At 50.0% G+C, this 16,658-nt stretch overlaps 1 protein-coding gene across 2 annotated transcripts in view; it reads right to left on the bottom strand.

Moving 5' to 3' along the window:
* Window positions 1–16,658, bottom strand: part of UBN1 (ubinuclein 1) — a 31,758-nt gene that overhangs the window by 2,675 nt on the left and 12,425 nt on the right. The window contains exons 8-17 of one of the 2 annotated variants that reach the window (XM_010840430.1): window positions 12,254–12,324; window positions 10,926–11,055; window positions 10,629–10,750; window positions 10,364–10,492; window positions 10,037–10,180; window positions 4,149–4,199; window positions 4,011–4,053; window positions 1,762–2,982; window positions 489–732; window positions 169–258 (exon numbers count right to left, since the gene is read on the bottom strand). In XM_010840430.1, coding sequence (XP_010838732.1) covers window positions 169–258; window positions 489–732; window positions 1,762–2,982; window positions 4,011–4,053; window positions 4,149–4,199; window positions 10,037–10,180; window positions 10,364–10,492; window positions 10,629–10,750; window positions 10,926–11,055; window positions 12,254–12,324 — 2,245 coding nt within the window. The remainder of the gene's footprint in view (window positions 1–168; window positions 259–488; window positions 733–1,761; window positions 2,983–4,010; window positions 4,054–4,148; window positions 4,200–10,036; window positions 10,181–10,363; window positions 10,493–10,628; window positions 10,751–10,925; window positions 11,056–12,253; window positions 12,325–16,658) is intronic. The other variant, XM_010840431.1, reaches the window with a different exon arrangement.

The raw sequence follows: 16,658 nt of genomic DNA, 5'->3' as shown, positions 1-16,658 counted from the left end.
GGTGTCAGCGTGGGAGAGACTGCATCCCTCGTGCCAAGTACCACAAAGACGCTCGAGCCTCCGATGACGAACCCAGATGACACAGTGATGACAGGGGGAGACGTTGTCCTTGGCAGCAGAGAAGGCCTCTGATGGAGGGGAATGGCCCGCAGTGCACCTGGAAATTACCTGGCAGGCTCTGCGGGAGGTGGGTAGACACGGCAGTGTGCGGGAGAGGCGCGGCACGAGGCGGGCTGGAGTGCACGCCGGCCAGGAGACCTGAGAGGAGACAAGAGGGAGAGGGAACAAAACACACGCTGAGACGGAGGAGCAGCCTGGGCCCGGGTGCAAACCCCAGGGTGGGAGGGCTCAGCACAGTGCCGGGGAGGCTGCCCACACTCACACACCAGACACACACAGGAACCCAGCATGGGAGAGCAGAACCCGCCAGCACAGAGGCCCAGGGGTCCCTCCTGTGCTCCAGTACGAGGGAGAAGGGAGACACTTACTGTGGCCAAGGCCGTGGTGGAACGTCCCGGGGGCAGGGCCGGTGACGATGGCATCCTTGGAGACCCCCGCTTTAGCAGAGGAGTCAGCACTGAAGGAGATCACGTGGAGGGGAAGCTGGGAGATAATCCCCAAGGGGCTCGAGTTCAAGGCCCCAGGGAGCTTGGGACTGCCAGCCTTGTAGGATGAAGACAGCAGGTTCAAGGATGAGGAGCCAGTCAACAGCACAGCCCCACTCGCTCCTTTCTGGGGAAGAAGCACAGAGGGGGGTCAGGAGTCCAGCCCCGTCCGAGCCCACTCACAAACCAAAGCTGGCACCGCACCAGGGGTGGGTTGGGGAGGGTTACATGCATGTCAGCTGCCCCTCCACTGCGGCCCCGAGGAAGGACCATTGCAGAGAACCAGCACAGAAGGGCTCCCTGAGCAGCGTTCACTTTACAAAGCAGGTATTAATTATGCCTCCTTTGTGCAAGAAAGGAATGAGAGAGTATCCTACGTGGATACCCACCAATACAGGGATATAGCAATGGCTGTATACTTCCCTCCATCACACACACACACACACACACACAGAGGCATTTACCTTTGGTTTTTACAAAGAAACAGAAAAAACCTAGAAACTAAGGAAGGCAGTTACAAGGGCTGGGGAAGGCAGACAGAGACGAGTGAAGCTTTGCTAAACACACCTTTCTACATGTTTGCTCTTTGCAACCACACGATCTTATATATGGGAAAAACGGAGGGGAAAAGAAGCTCTCATTCCCCAACCTTCATGCAAACCTCCTGTAATCAATCACCTGAGGCGAGCCTCAGTAACCAAGGGCTGGGTCGCGGCACCTTTGTCTCACATGTGGAGTCTCCCCAGACCCAACAGAATCACCCCGAGGACAGTCTTCTGGTCATGACATCCCTATAACTGACACCTGAGGGCAGGACTCGCTTCACATGCTCACTTGGAGAGAGGACAGGCAGGAGGCTGTGCAGGGTGAGTTTCCTGACTCCCTCTGGCCATCCAGATCCACAGCCTCCCTGCACGTGCAGTGCTGCCCAGTCCTGCCCTGTTCGTCCTCCCCGGGAGACTTTTCAGGCTTTCCTGGGAGTCTGGCCACCAGAAAAGTAAAGGCCTGAAAACAGGGAGCCCGGTCCTCCTTCCAACTGGCGGGCTCGCTGTTCCTACCTGACCGTGAGCATCAGCTCTCACTCTCAGACCAGGGCGAGGCCAGTGGCCCCGCCCACAAGGCCCACAAGGGCGGCGGGCTGCAGCAGGACACTCACTGGCAGGGAGGTAGACGATGTCACGCTGCTCACCGCGCTGGGCTTCAGGGAGGAGGTCAATAACTTGGCCACACCCTGGGTCCCCCCACTAGAATCTCCATTGGGACCACCGGGAGGGGCCACCAGGGTCAACTTCTGGGGTACAGGTGGCTTCTTCACTGCAGGGCCAGGGACGGGTCGGCTGGTGGACTGTCCCGTGGAGGGAGGCTGCGTCGTGGGGAGCAGGTTCCCAGAAGCAGGGCTCTGAACCGGCGTTCCTCCAGACGAGGGGCTGCCAGACGACACCCCATGTTTGGAGGCAGAGCCCAGGAAGGGACTGGTCTTGTAGGGTGGTCCTGAAGAGCTGGCTGAGTGTGGTTTTGCTGGATGGCTCACGGCAGCAGAGCATGAAGCTGGGGTCTTATGAGAGCTGCTGCTGGAGGCTGGCGTGCCCGAGGAGGCTGGCATGGAAGCATGGAAGCTCTGGCTTTTGGTTGCTGTCTTGACAAGCTGCAGGAGGGATCGGTGACACTGAGGGGAGCCAGGCTTCGGGCCCTGAAGCTTATTGACAAATGGAGCCGGAGGGGTGAAGCTCTTCTGCGGCTGCGTGCCAGCATGAAAGACCTTGACCTGGGGGCCGGGCACAGCGGTGCCCGCCGGGGGCACGTGAGACGTCCGCGGCAAGCTGTGGTGCTTGGCTTTCGGCTGCTGCCCTTCCGGCGGGCCCTTGCCAAGAGCAGCCTGACAGGACAGCTCTTTGTAGCCAGAACTCTCTGTTTTTTTCTCCTGAGAGGACTGCCCCAGAGCCAGAGCCTGTTCAGCCAGAAAATTGAGGGGTGACTGCAGAGAGCTAGACGGTGGAGGGGCAGAAGAAGGGCTGGGCTTTGGAAAGTTCCTTTTTTCTTCTGGACATAGAACACCCGCGAGCTTCTCTGCAGGCACTTTCACAGGTGTGGGCAGCGGGAACTCTGAGCTCCCACCAGCCCTGCTGTGCAATACAGCCAGTTCCTTGGACACTGCCTCCAACGAGGAGGCAGAATTATGGACCAAGTCTCCATCCAACGAGTCCTCCAGGTTGATAGGAGCAGGGTGAGCGAGGCTGCCAGATGCCTGGGACGAGGGCTCCCTGCTTGTGGCCCCCACGCCCAGGCCTCCTCCCAGGTGCTCTGAAGGCAAAGCCAGGGGGCTGCCCGTCTGGCCTGATGAGACGGACACCTTCTTATCTGGCTTAGCAGATGATTCCTAGAGGCAAGCAGAAAAGCTCGTGTTTACAAACATCCAAAGGTGCCAACCCTGGCCCTGCTGAAGGGACTCGAGTGTGAGAAAACATACAGGCAGCAGGCCTTCCAGCGTGATCGCGAAGCCAGGGAGGAAAGGAACAGGAGGCCTGCGTGGATTCGGAAATGCTGCAACCCCACCACCCTCTGGCCACAGCTGGGCGGGCTGGGCTGACCCAGGCATTCTGCCACCCCAACACACACAAGGAAACCATTGTTTCTGAAAAACCGTACGACTTGAACAACAAGATGTGCTCCGTTCCGGCCCTCAACCCACCTCAGCTCCCAGCCACGGTCAGGATGAAAGGGGACTGCTTTCGCTCTCTCCCTCCTTGTTTTCGCCAGCACCTAACTCCCCTCTGGGCTCACAGTCCTGTTACTCCTGCCTCCCCAGCACCTGGTGCAGTGAGTCTTAGGGACATCAGAGGAGATCAACAGACACTTGGGAGTAACTGATCTGCACGCTCCTTCCCTTGGGCTGTTCAGGGACGGTGAGGGGCGCTACAGAGCCTCAGGAATTGGCAAAAATTTTGGTGAAACGGCAATTTTACTACATCGAGAGAGCTCTGCAACATCGAAGTCATTTTGCAGTTTTCAGTCTCCAGCCATCGCACTCCCCTCTGCGTCTGTCAGTCAGCTGGACAAAGCCTCCTGCCTGCCCGATGCCAATCCAGGCTCACCTGCACTTGGCTCAGGGGCGCTCTTCTGTAAAAGGTAAGGACAATTCACCAAGAAGACCTCATTTAACTTCACAACAACCCCAGGAACTGGCCAGGTAGGTGATGCTTCCTAGACCTGGGGCTGGAGGGCACTGGTGGCCCAGGTCAGGTCTCTGTCCTGCAGACCCCAGGCCCCTCCTGTGGGCCAGGCTGCCTCCTGGTACAACCTCATCCCGAAGAGCTGTCCCCAGACCAGCAAAGCTCCATGAGCTGCCAGGAGCATGGCTGCAGAGAGCTAAGAACAGGTGGCACATGACTGGGCAGGCTGACTCACCTTCACCTTCATTTTGCAAGAGGCCATTACTTTCTTCTTAGCCCTGTGCAAAGGAAGGAACACAGGAAAGATTCAGAGGAGATCCTCAGAGATAAAAATGCCAGTAGTCCTAACAAGTGAAAACACTGAGACACTCACAGAATTGACGTCAGGTGCCCGTGGCCTCGTCTGCTCTCCTTAAACAGAGTCCTGGAACAAAGAGACACGGGGAAGTCCTCACGAGCCCCTGAAAGCAGTCTGCTCCCCGAGCCTCCCCACCTCCCCAGTATGCAGGGACTGTCACCCATTAATGTCAGGGGGCTGCTGAGGGGGCCTTATGTAGCTGCCTGGCCACCCGAAAGCCACAGAGCTAGGATTCCCCCAAAAAAGCGAGGACTCTGCCCCCAGACCTCTCAGAGTGATTCTTCCCCTAAGGGCAGGAGCACTCTCCTTACTACCTGTTCTCATCCCCCTTCAAATGCCCAACTTTTCCCAGAGAAGCTCAACAGAATTTTCTTTATGCCCTTCCCTACGTACCGTCGGGAGTTCAATCTACAGTGAGAAGAGCAATTCCACTTGAAGGGACTCTAAGAGAAGGCCTACTTGACCAAGAACACTCCCTATCTCCACGGGGAGGGTCCTAGGAAGACGCCGAGCAGGACGCACCAGGTGTGATCTCCCACCTGGACAACTACACTACACTAGCCGAACCCATCTGATGGAACCACTCTGTAATTTCAGAGGCTGGTCAAGCTTGCAGCTTCCAGGGGAGGACTTAGACAAGTAAACTGTGCTTCATCCTGGCTCTCAGCACAGGAGCAGCCACCCACCCCCCACCTGGTGGCCCGCAGCTGCAAGTGTTCCTGGAGCAGCTTGCACACAGCTTGGAACCAGCGTGGGAAAAAGGACCTTGTCTCCAAAGACCAGGGACCTGTGCTCTGATGGCCAATCGCTGCTTCTGATCATGGGGGTGGGAGGTGCACACAGGGCAGCAGCCCACTGCTGTCGCACTACTGGCTGAAGCAACTGCCAGGGGACTTAAAGGGCCAGCACCCCCTTTGCTGCCGCTGCTGCTAAGTCGTTTCAGTCGAGTCTGACTCTTTGCGACCCCATAGACGGCAGCCCACCAGGCTCTGCTGTCCCTGGGATTCTCCAGGCAAGAACACTGGAGTGGGTTGCCATTTCCTTCTCCAATGCATGAAAGTGAAAAGTGAAAGTGAAGTCACTCAGTCGTGTCTGACTCTTAGTGACCCCATGGACTGCAGCGTACCAGGCTCCTCCATCCATGGGCTTTTCCAGACAAGAGTGCTGGAGTCGGGTGCTACTGCCTTCTCCGAGGACCCCCTTTAACCTCTTCCTTTTTATCATTTCCGCCCCCTTTGGAAGTTAGACGTTAAAGACTAGAGCATTAAAAAAAAAAAAACTACATATGTGGGAGAAATCAGACAGTGACTGCATGTGGCTAGGGAAACGCTTGGAAAAGACGTAAGAATAACACGTTAAGTTCACACCTCAGGCTGATCCTTGACATAGAGACAGCCTATGCTAAAAACAAAACTCAAAACAAGCAAACTCCAGGAAAAGGGGAGAATCTGATTTTCGGAGTTACCACATTATTAGATTCAAATGTCTGCTGTTCAACAGCAACAACAAACACAAGGGACATGAAGAACAGGAAATACGGCCCGTTCAAAGGAAGACACAGATCACAGAAACTGTCTGAGAGAAGTCCAAATGGCAGACACACCAGACAAGATCAACTGTCCTAAAGGTGGACAAAGAACTAAAGGAAGACGTGGAGAAAGAAAATAATGTGAAATAATATCAATAAAGAGATAAGAAACCTGAAAAGAAACCAGAAAGAAATTCTAGAACCGAAAAGGACAATAACAAATGAAAAATTCAGTAGAGAGATTCAAAGGCAGATTTGAGCAGGCAGAAAAAAAACAAAGAACCTGAAACAGGACAATGAAGATGATCGAGACTGAGGAGCAGAAAGAAAAGACTGAAGAAAAGTAATCAGAGTCTGAAGGACCCATGGGACCATCAAGCGCGCGCACACCCTCACAACACGGACGTCCCCAGAGGACAGAGAAAGGGGCCCAGAAGAGTGAAGAAATAACGGCTGAAACTTTCCAAATGTGAAAACAGACCACGTAAGCGTAAATATATGAATATAAATATCCAAGAAGTGCAAAGAACTCCACATAAGATGAAATCGAGAGACCCACACCAAATACATGATAATCAAACTCTCAAAAGCCAGAGACAAAGACAGAATATTGAAAGCATCCAGAGACTATTGAATCATCACACACGAGGGATCCTCAATAAAATTATCAGCAGATTTCTCATCAGAAACTTTGGAGGCCAAAAGATGGTGGGCTGATACATTCAAAGTCTAAAGTAAAAACAGTGTCAACCAAGAACCCTGTATCTGACGAAACTGACCCTCAAGAGTGGGGGAGATGTAAATCAACTATACTTCAATCGAAGAGTGGAGGATATCCCCAGATAAGATAAAATTTGAAGCTGTTCATGATCAAAAAACCTATCCTGTAAAAAATTCTCATGGGTCCTGAGGGTGAAATGAAAAGACAGCACCTCAAAGTTACATGCACAAATAAAGATCTCAGAAAGGTGAATATACGAAGACCACTAAAGAAGCCAGTGTCATTATAACAATGGTTTGTAATCGTACTTTTTAAAGTATGATTTAAGAGACTAATACTAATTTAAAAGCTGGTAAATATTATGACGACTTTGGTTGGTAACTCTAAATCCTGTCTTCTACATAATTTAAGAGGCATTTCTAAAACTACTAGTTGATGTTTTGGGGCACACAATGTATAAAAATACTTCTGTGACAGCAGCAGAGCTGTATGGGGGCAGAGTTTTAAGATGTTAATCAACTTACAGAAGTATTAGTAACTACTTTAAAAAATAACAATTCAACACTCTAATCAAAAGACAGAGACTGGCAGAATAAATAAAATACATGATCTGATCTAACTATATGCTATCTGTTGCTGCTGCGGTGCTATGCTCAATCGTGTCCAACTTCGTGCGACCCCATGGACTGTAGCCCACCAGGCTGCCTGGGACGTGGGATTTCCAGGCAAGCTACAAGAGCCAAAGACAAGAACAGACTGGAAATAAAAGGACTGAAAAAGGTACTCCATGCAAAAATAACCAAGAGAGCAGAGGCAGCTATATTAACATCAGACAAAACAGACTTTAACTCGAGAAAGGTTACAAAAGATACAGAAAGCTGTTACACATTAATAAAAGGCTCAATACCGCAGAAGATACAGCGATTGTAAACACTCATGCACCTGAAAAACCTTTCAAACATACGAAACAAAACTGACGGAACGGAAGAGACGAGTAAACAGCTTCACAATAAAAGCTGGAGATTTCAGTACCCCTCACAAGAGAGAATAATCAGAAGATAAACCAACAGAGGACTTCACACAATAAACCAATTAGATGTAACAGAGAGACTCAAGACACTGTACCCAACAACAGAATACACTTTCTCAAGTGCACATGGGACATTTTCTAGGATAGACCATATGTTAGGCCACAAATGAACTCTCGGTAGATTTTAAAAGACAGATACCATACAAAGTATCTTCTCTGATCACATCGGAATGAAGTTAGAAATCAGTAACAAAAGGAAAACTGGAAAACAAAATTGTAAGAAAAAAAAGGCAGATACATTAGACAAAACAACTTTTAACAACATACTTTTAAACGATCAATGGATCAAAGCAGAAATCACAAAGACAATTAGAAAATACTTAAAAAAAAAAAATGAAAATGAAAACACAACATACCAAAATCTATAGGACAAAGTGAAAAGTGGTGCTAAGAGAGGAAATTTTTAGGTATAACTGTTTACATTAAGAAACAAGGAAGGTCTTGAATCAACAACCCAATTTTATAAGGAACAGAAAAAAGAAAAACTAAACTTAAAGCCAGCAGAATGAAGGATATATTAATAATAAAGATTAAAGAAGAAATAAGGAAAACAGAGAATAAACAATAAACAATAACAGGCCTATTTAGACTTCCTATTTTTTTCTGATTTAGTCTTGGTAAGTTTTGTGTTTTTAGAAACTTGTCCATTTCATCTATGTTGAAAGACACTATCCATAGAGTAAAAAGGCAACCCAAAGAACAAAGAAATATTGGGAAATTATGTATCTGATAAGGGATTAATATCCAGAATACATAGTGAACTCTTAAAACTTAACACAAAAAAAGCACACCAATTTAAAAATGGGCAAAAGACTTGAATAAACACATCTCCAAAGAGGATATACAAATGTACAGTTAGTATGTGAAAAGATGCTCGATATCACTAATCACTAGCAAAGTGAACTATGGGGCACCACCTCATATCCATCAGGATGATTACTACCAAAAAAAAAAAAAAAAAAACCAACAACTGTTGGTGGGGATGTGGAGAAACTGGAACCTTGTGCACTGCTGGTGGAAATGTAAAAAGATAACAGCTACCATGAAAAACATTACGGTGGTGCCTCAAAAGTTAAACACATCATCATACGATCCAGCAATTCCAGTTCTGCTGCTAAGTCGCTTCATTCGTGTCCGACTCTGTGCGACCCCATAGACGGCAGCCCACCAGGCTCCCCCATCCCTGGGATTCTCCAGGCAAGAACACTGGAGTGGGTTGCCATTTCCTTCTCCAATGCATGAAAGGGAAAAGTGAAAGTGAAGTCGCTCAGTCGTGTCTGACTCTTAGCAACCCCAAGGACTGCAGCCTACCAGGCTCCTCCGTCCATGGGATTTTCCAGGCAAGAGTACTGGAGTGGGGTGCCATTGCCTTCTCCAAATTCCAGTTCTAGGTGTACATGAAAAAGAACTGAAAGCAGGGTCTCACAGAGATGTTTGTATGTCCACGTTCACAGCAGCATTATTCACAATAGCGTAAATGTGGAAGCAACACCAAGTAACGTCGATAGATGAATGGATAAACAAATGTATATATACAGGACGTTATATTTCAGCTTTAAAAATGAAGGAAGTTCTGATCCATGCTATAACTGATGAACCTTGAGGACATTATGCTGAGTGGAGTAAGCCAGACACAAAGACAAACACTTTGTATGAGTCCACTGATTCGAGGTACTTAAAGTAGGCAAAGCCACAGAGAGCAGAATGGTGGCCTCCAGGTCTGTGGGGGGGAATGCGGAGTTGGCGCTGCTGTACAAACATGTGAGTGTATCTAACACCACTGAACTGTGCCCTGAAAGATGCTAAAGTTTACATTAGGTATATTTTACCATTCCTCCCCCTCCAAATTTTTTTAAAGAACACTAGTTATAGGAGCCTGGTGGACTGCCTTCAATGGGGTCGCATAGAGTCGGAAACGACTGAAGCAACTTAGCAGCAACAGCAGCAGCAGTTATAGGAAACTTTGTGTATTGCAGATACAATCCACTCATACAAAGCTAAGTAACACAAAGTAGCCTGTTAGAAGAGTCTGGCACTTGGCTCTAAGTAGTAGTCACTCCTGCCAGTTTCAAATAAGAATTCTGTTCAGAAAATTAAAATGTTCCTGACATGCACCTGTCTCTCAACTTCCAGTAGGTGCCATCATGTCACAGCAGAAAAGGGCATACAGCCACAGAACTAAGTGGGATAAAGAATGACAAAGACAAAATCCCACAAATAACTCCCTCTTCCCGGGGAGACAGAGAAGCCCCTAGTTTCTCAGGTGAGATCAGAGTCCAATCCACCAGCCTGTGACTCTGAGGATGGGGCTCTGGTGGCCTGGCACAGAAGAATCACTCACAACATCTCTTTACCACAAGAATAGGCTTCCCTTGTAGCTCAGCTGGTCGAGAATCCACCTGCAGTTTGGGAGACCTGGGTTCAATCCCTGGGTTGGGAAGATTCCCTGGAAAAAGGAAAGGCTACCCACTCCAGTATCCTGGCCTGGAGAATTCATTCCATGGTCTGCAAAAATGCTCCACCCTAAGGTCACACTGACTACAGTGGCTGCCCACGGGCCTCACCTGGCCTGCATCCAGCCTTTGGGCCAGAGAGGTTTGACCTCAGCATCCAGAAATGCCTTCACGTAGTCCTCCCAGGACTGGGCCTTGTTCTTCTCCAGGTCAAAGCTCTCCAGTTTTATCTTCACCACTTGACAGAGCAGCTCCCTGCAGAGTAGGCAGAAGTCACAACCTTTAAACCACCCAAACGCTTCTTCAAGGTTTCAATCATGTGCTTTCAGCAGCCCTAATTAAAGAAAAAGATTCTAACCTTCATTAGAAACACAGGAACATGCTCAGACACTGGCCCCACAAACCCTCCACTGAGGCAAGGTCCCAGTTTGGGCACACCTGATTTCATCACTCCACTGGAACTTCTTCCGGGGTCCCATTATCCTCCGGCCCCCTTTCTCTTCATCTTCCTCCTCATCAGAACAGACCCGTTCTCTCTGCTCCTTGTCTTTCTCCTCTTCCAGCATCCTAGAGAGTGGGAAGAATTAGGCGGGACCCTAAGGTCACCACAGACCCGCTTCCTCCTGCCCACCGCCCCCGCCCCCACCCCCGTGACTTCTCAGAAGAGGTGAGGATGCCGAAGGCAGCAAGGGAACGCACTTACTTGGCAACCTTGGCTTGCGTGTGGGCCTGGCACTCGTCCTGGTACTTGGCCATCTGCTCGGGCATGGCCCTGCCGATGGCTTCCTTAAGTTTCTGGAGCGGCTCCTTCAGACGCCCACCCTGCTAAGAGCAAGACCAGTCATGAGTCTGGTTTACACGTCACTTTTTAGGCTGAGGACACACTCTAAGCATAACCAACTGCACGGAGGCCGTGCAGCAACAGCTGTGGCACCTGTGAGAGTGTGCCACCCTCTCCGCTGGGCCCGAAGCCACAGGGCTCCACTGCAAGGTCACCCACCTGCTCACAGAGGTGCAGTTTTCGCGCGCGCTTGACCAAGGTGTCTTTGCTGCAGGGCAGGAAGGAAGCAAGGTAGGCATACACTCCAGAACGGGTCTGGCTGCTCAGCTCCCGGGTCTGCGCCTCTATGCTGAAGAACAGAGCAGAGTCACCCACCGCAGCACCCCTTGTCTGCAGGAGCCAAGAGTGGGCGAAGCCTTATCTCACCATTCACACAGCATCACAGAGTGGCCAGCACAACAAACCCGACGAACTTAGCTAGGCAGAGTGCACCAAGGTTCTCAGGTCAAAGACAAGACCGAGTCAAGGTGTCAAGAAAACCGAGTCTCGAAGAGTACAAGCTCTGAAGTTCTAAGTTTCATAAACAAAGAAAGCATAAATGCTTTCAAGCTGGGAAGTAATCGAGTTGCTTGGGGTTCCAGCAGAGCTTCCCCTTTTTTCCCCTACAGTTCCAAGTTCTGTCCCTGACTACGTGGTCAAGGAAATCCTCACACCTGCAGCATCCCGAGACGAGCAGAATGCGGTCTGTCTTCCATCCCTTGAGCTCTCTGGATCTGGCACGCTCCAGGGCACAAACCCCTCACCTGTGCAGACCCTCAGGTGCTCCCTGACCCAAATGGCCAATCTCCCTCTGTCCTGGCCAGGCAAGGTCCTTCGCTAGAATATCCCCTGGTCTTGACCACTGGTTTCACACATGCAAAACCCTCAGCAGTTGCGTAATCAGCTTCGTCTGGTACACGATACAACCAGGAAAGAAACTGGCAAAGCTGGAGGGCCAGATACAAAGAATCTGGCTCGGATTTTTACGTGTGTGTTTTGGCTTTTTTTTTCTTTTTAATCCAATTCAGACGGTAGGGTGTCCCAGAGGCTGGCGTGTGTGAGATGGGGAGTGGGAGGGTGAGCACTGGCCTCAGAGCACAGGTGCGACTAGGAGGAGAAGGACCAGGCTCGCCGAGGAGTGCCCCCGAGGGCAGGGCCCGGGCCTGCACCGAGCCGTCTCTCCCTCTCCTCAGAGACGGGCAGGCAGCGCCTGCTCTCTGCTCTCACCTCACAGGTGCCACAACACCCTCCCCAGCGTGCCGTGACGAAGACACAGAGTCCCAGCAACATCTGCTGCCTCAGGTGAGGGTGGTCTAGCAGTTCCTAGATACAAACATCTGATGTCCCCGCCCCTGACCTCTATTTTAAAAAACCACAATAAAGCAAAAGAAACCAATTTTTAAAAATCTCATCAGGGCTTTCTTTTCCCTCAGTTGTACTCCCACTTCCCCGGGTCTGCTAAACCCCTGCATGGTAACAGCAGATGCAAAGAAACGAAAGATACTCACTCCAGGAGGATGCCGTTAACATCGTGGGTGAAGAACTTCTGCCTGCTCTCTCCCTCCGCAGCTCTGGCAGCCTGGTTCACGGCAGACAGAACAGCCATTAGTGCCCTGGCCCCATAGCGCCCGCCACTCACCCACAGGCCTAGAGAACGCCGGATGACCAAACCCTCCCCGAGCCCCGCCCTGCCCCGCCCTAACCCGGACTAGGTTCACCTATGACCACTGCACGCTCCCAAAGCGGCGCAGCCAGCTCTCTTCACAGGCTGCCACAGCATCTACGGACACACAGTCCATCCTTCCCAGGACTTGACACAACAGTCATGTAAGAGGGTTGAGTCTTATGTGAAGAAAATTAGAGTCAAGGGACTCATGAATCTGATTCAGTCAGCAAGCGAGCTCCTCTGCCCAGCACTCTATCATCTAAACGGTGAGTTGTGTTTTCCATACCATCTACAGCACAAAACAATCAAGAACTTTAACAAACCTGCCATATTTGAAGGCCTTTATTCACCAAAATAATATTAGTAACAATAATAATGTGCTGCTTCAGCATTTAAAAACCACAATTCTTTGAAAATTCATAATCTATTTAGGGTATGTTATCACAAACAGACCACTGGAATGACTAACCTGACTACCCACTAACACAGATACAGCAGGCTGCTATGGCGCTATGCTTCCCATGAGTGCACAGTTAACAAGACCCTGGCTGGCCACCCTGGAGACCCCTGAAGCAATCACAGGAGGCAGCCAAGCCACCAAAAGCATAAGAGAGGAAAGCAGCATGCAAAGGTCTGGACCAGGGGTTCTCTATTTGGCCACGTGCACCGAGCGGCCTTCCGCACTCTAGACGCATCCCATCGGAATCTCCCGGGAAGGCCTGTGTTCCTTAAAAGAGGCCCCAGGATTAGGACCCACCAAAAGAACTCTGGCGACGAGCATGTAGAGGATCGAGAACCACTGACCTACACCCAAGAGGTTCCTGGTTCAAAGTCAGTTGCTCAGTTGTGTCCGACTCTTTGTGACCCCATGGACTGCAGCTCACCCGGCTCCTCTGTCCATGGGATTCTCCAGGCAAGAATACTGGAGTGGGCTGCCATTCCCTTCTCCAGGGGACCTTCCCGACCCAGGGATCGAACCTGGGTCTCCTGCATCATAGGCAGATTCTTTACTGTCTGAGCCACCAAGAAGCTCACTGGTCCAAAGGCTTTAGGCAAAATAAAACGTCAGGCTTGACATATAATACTGATGGTAAACAGAGACAGTAAGGTGATTGTCTACAGTGAAATGATCAATCCTGATCAACCCCTGGGAACACCTACCTTTCTCCAGCCCCTTAGGCCGTCCCCTCACCACATCCTCTGGGTCCTGTCCTGACCTCCTAGCTCTGCCCTGTCTCCTCCACTAGCTCTTAGCTGCAGGCACGCTCCCAAGTTCCATCGAGAGACCTCTTCACCCAACAATGTCTCCCCCTCAGCTTCAAAATAATACATATGCACAAAATAACAAACACAACCTAAACCTCTATCCTCAGCTCTGGACCAGAACTGTCAATTATCTCCCTGAATGAAAGACCCTGGAGTATACAAATCAACTTGTCCAAAATCTGAACCACTCCTTTCTGCTCTTCCTCCCGAGTTCCTACAACAGCACCTCACCCTTCTTAAATCCTCTCAGTTTTCTTTACAATGCTTCGGGAGGCCTTCCTGAGCCTAGAATCAAACCCAAACTCCTCCACCTGGCAGTCAGGGTTCTCCAGGACATGGCCTCACCATCCTCTCCAGCCCCCACCTCCCACCACATACCAGGAGTCCCTGTTATCCAACACGTTGCCTGTTCTCAGCCCTGTGCCCTGGCTTACCAGAAGGCCACGTCACCCGAGAGGCTGGCCAAGCCTGCTGCTTCCAGTCCTATCCCTATGGACCCCCAAGAGCCGCTCTTTCCCTTCCTCAAGTTTGGCGGTCCACTGGACCATCCTGTTGGCCGTCCAATCATGACAGCTTATTTCACCCTGCTCTGTCCCACAGCCCGCTGTTTACATGGCTATTGGTCTGTTTGTACAACAAGCTCATGGAGAAACGTGAACTGAATCTTACTCATCAACATGTTTCCCACAGCAGCCCATCACCTAACAGCTACTGAGGAAAAGTCAGCTGAGTGGGTGATGAATGAAAACACAAATGAACAGATTATCGCTGCAAGGATGAAAACTAAGAGGAAGGAAAGCTCAGTACCAGACAAAACTTGAAGAGGATGTGAAAATTTAGCTCGGCTAGGGGAGGGGCAGAGGCCGGAGATGGCTGGCAGAGAGGGAAGGAAGAGAGGGCGACACTAACGTCTCCTGTTACGCCTTATGCTGTCGGGGAGTTTGCAATTCCCCTGTGGCACATTTAATGTACTGGGATTGTGAGTTCAGTTTGCAAGAAAACAAAATGGAGTCATTCTTTCAACTTAGAGACTGCTGGTTACAGGGCTTCTCAGGTGGCGCTAGGGGTAAAGAACCCACCTGCAGGAGATGTAAAAGACATGGGTTCGATCCCTGGGTCAGGAAGATCCCCTGGAAGAGGGCACAGCAACCCACTTCAGTATTCCTGCCTGGAGAATCCTGTGGACAGAGAAGCCTGGCGGGCTGCAGCCCCTGTGTGCTGTGCACAGGGTCGCAGAGTCAGACACGACTGACGGGACTTAGCACCCTGCTAGTTATAAGATGCAGAAGCGCCTCTAGATTAATTCAACCTAATTAACATGCACTTCAAATGCCTGTTTGTCAGACCCAACACCTCCTCAGGCTTCCAAGTTTTATTTGTTTTTGGCTGCACTGTGCGGCTGGTGGGATCCTAGTTCCCTGACCGGGGACTGAACCCAGGCCCTGACAGTGAAAGCAAGGCATCCTAACCACTGAGCCACAAGGGAATTCTCTCCAATCAAGTTTTTAGATATCAGCCATTTCAGAAGCTTTCTGGCTATTTAATTTTTTTTTTCCTGATGCCTTCTGAATCATGCAGAACAGTATCTCTGAGGATCTGGCTTTATGCTAAAGTAGTCAAGGGCTGCATTTTTAAATAAATCTAAATAAAAAAGCCACTGACTATGTAGTTGCTAGTGTGCCAGAAAGAACTGAGATCCCTCAACCCTAATGAGAAACACCCTTGCTGGAGGTGTTGTATGAATCAGTTAAATCACTCCGAGATTAGCTAGGAAATGAAATAAAACCAGACAGCCAGATTGTGCTGATTTACAATAGTTTCAATAGCCTTTTAATGAGCTCTTTATTCATTATTAAGAAGAGCCACTTCTAGCCTTTCAGCACCTAGATCACAACTTTATATACTGTACCTGCTTTTACTGAATAGAGTGAAATCTGATATGATTTTCTTTACAAAGACCAAACCGGTTGGTTTGTTTTTAGGTTGCACCGTGAGGCATGCAGGATTTTAGTTCCCCAACCAGGGATCAAACCTGTGCCCCCTGTACTGGAAGTGCAGTCTTAACCACTGGAGGTCTCAAACAAAGTTTTTTTTTTTCTATCTTATTCTCCGTGAATCCGTGTCTCTCTAGTTTTGCAATGCAAGGGTTCTAACTGTACAGGAGGGTAAGCAGTGAGCAGGTAGAAGGGTGGGCAACATGTGTCTCTGTTTCTTTTCTATTTTTAGTATCACTATCCTTTCCATTTTATGCTTGAATGAAGAGGAAACAGACATGGGTCATCTGCACAGAGGAGGGTGAGTAGCTGCCAAACTCTATCAAGACAGTTACCTATCAAGGGGCAATGTTATCTGAGCTTTCCAACAACCAAGACAAAAGACACAACCAACACATATTAGGAGCAGACAGACAGGGGCAAGGCCATCAGGTCAAACCACTGGGCTCCCTGGGGCCCATAAACAGGCACAGCACAGGGGAGTAGGAAGTGGAAAGTGGGCTAACAGTGCTGGAGTGCTCCCTCTCAGAATAGCTCTTTCACACATGTACATTTTCAAATATATTTTTTGAAGTTTTAAGAATAACATCTAGTTAGAAGACAAATCTTATTTTTGCTTCCAACTGTAAAATATTTTTCCCTGGGAGACTGACGCACATCACACTGGAATCTGCTTCAGCACCATGGGGGACCGCACACAGGCCCACGGACTCTCCCGTCCCAGGACGGGGGTCCCCAGGGGAGGGGCCGGTGGCTGGTGACTTACTTTCCCAGCACAGGGCAGCAGAGGTGCACACCACCTCCAAGGCTAGGGCCTGAGGGTCTGCTGGCTTTCACCTTCACCCTCTGGAGATACTACCGCGAGACTGTCCTGCCCAGAACGAGAGACGGGAGAGGCCCTGTTGTCCCGGCTGTCCCAATGCCCAGCTATCTTACCAGCTGAAGGCGGCCTGAAAGCCACCACATTTGTGGGGTGGGGTAGGGTGG

Source organism: Bison bison, unplaced genomic scaffold (assembly GCF_000754665.1).
Source record: "Bison bison bison isolate TAMUID 2011002044 unplaced genomic scaffold, Bison_UMD1.0 scf7180017864144, whole genome shotgun sequence".
Classification (NCBI taxonomy): domain Eukaryota; kingdom Metazoa; phylum Chordata; class Mammalia; order Artiodactyla; family Bovidae; genus Bison; species Bison bison.
The sequence above is the reverse complement of the archived record's forward strand: the minus strand, read 5'-3'. Positions and strand labels throughout refer to the sequence as shown.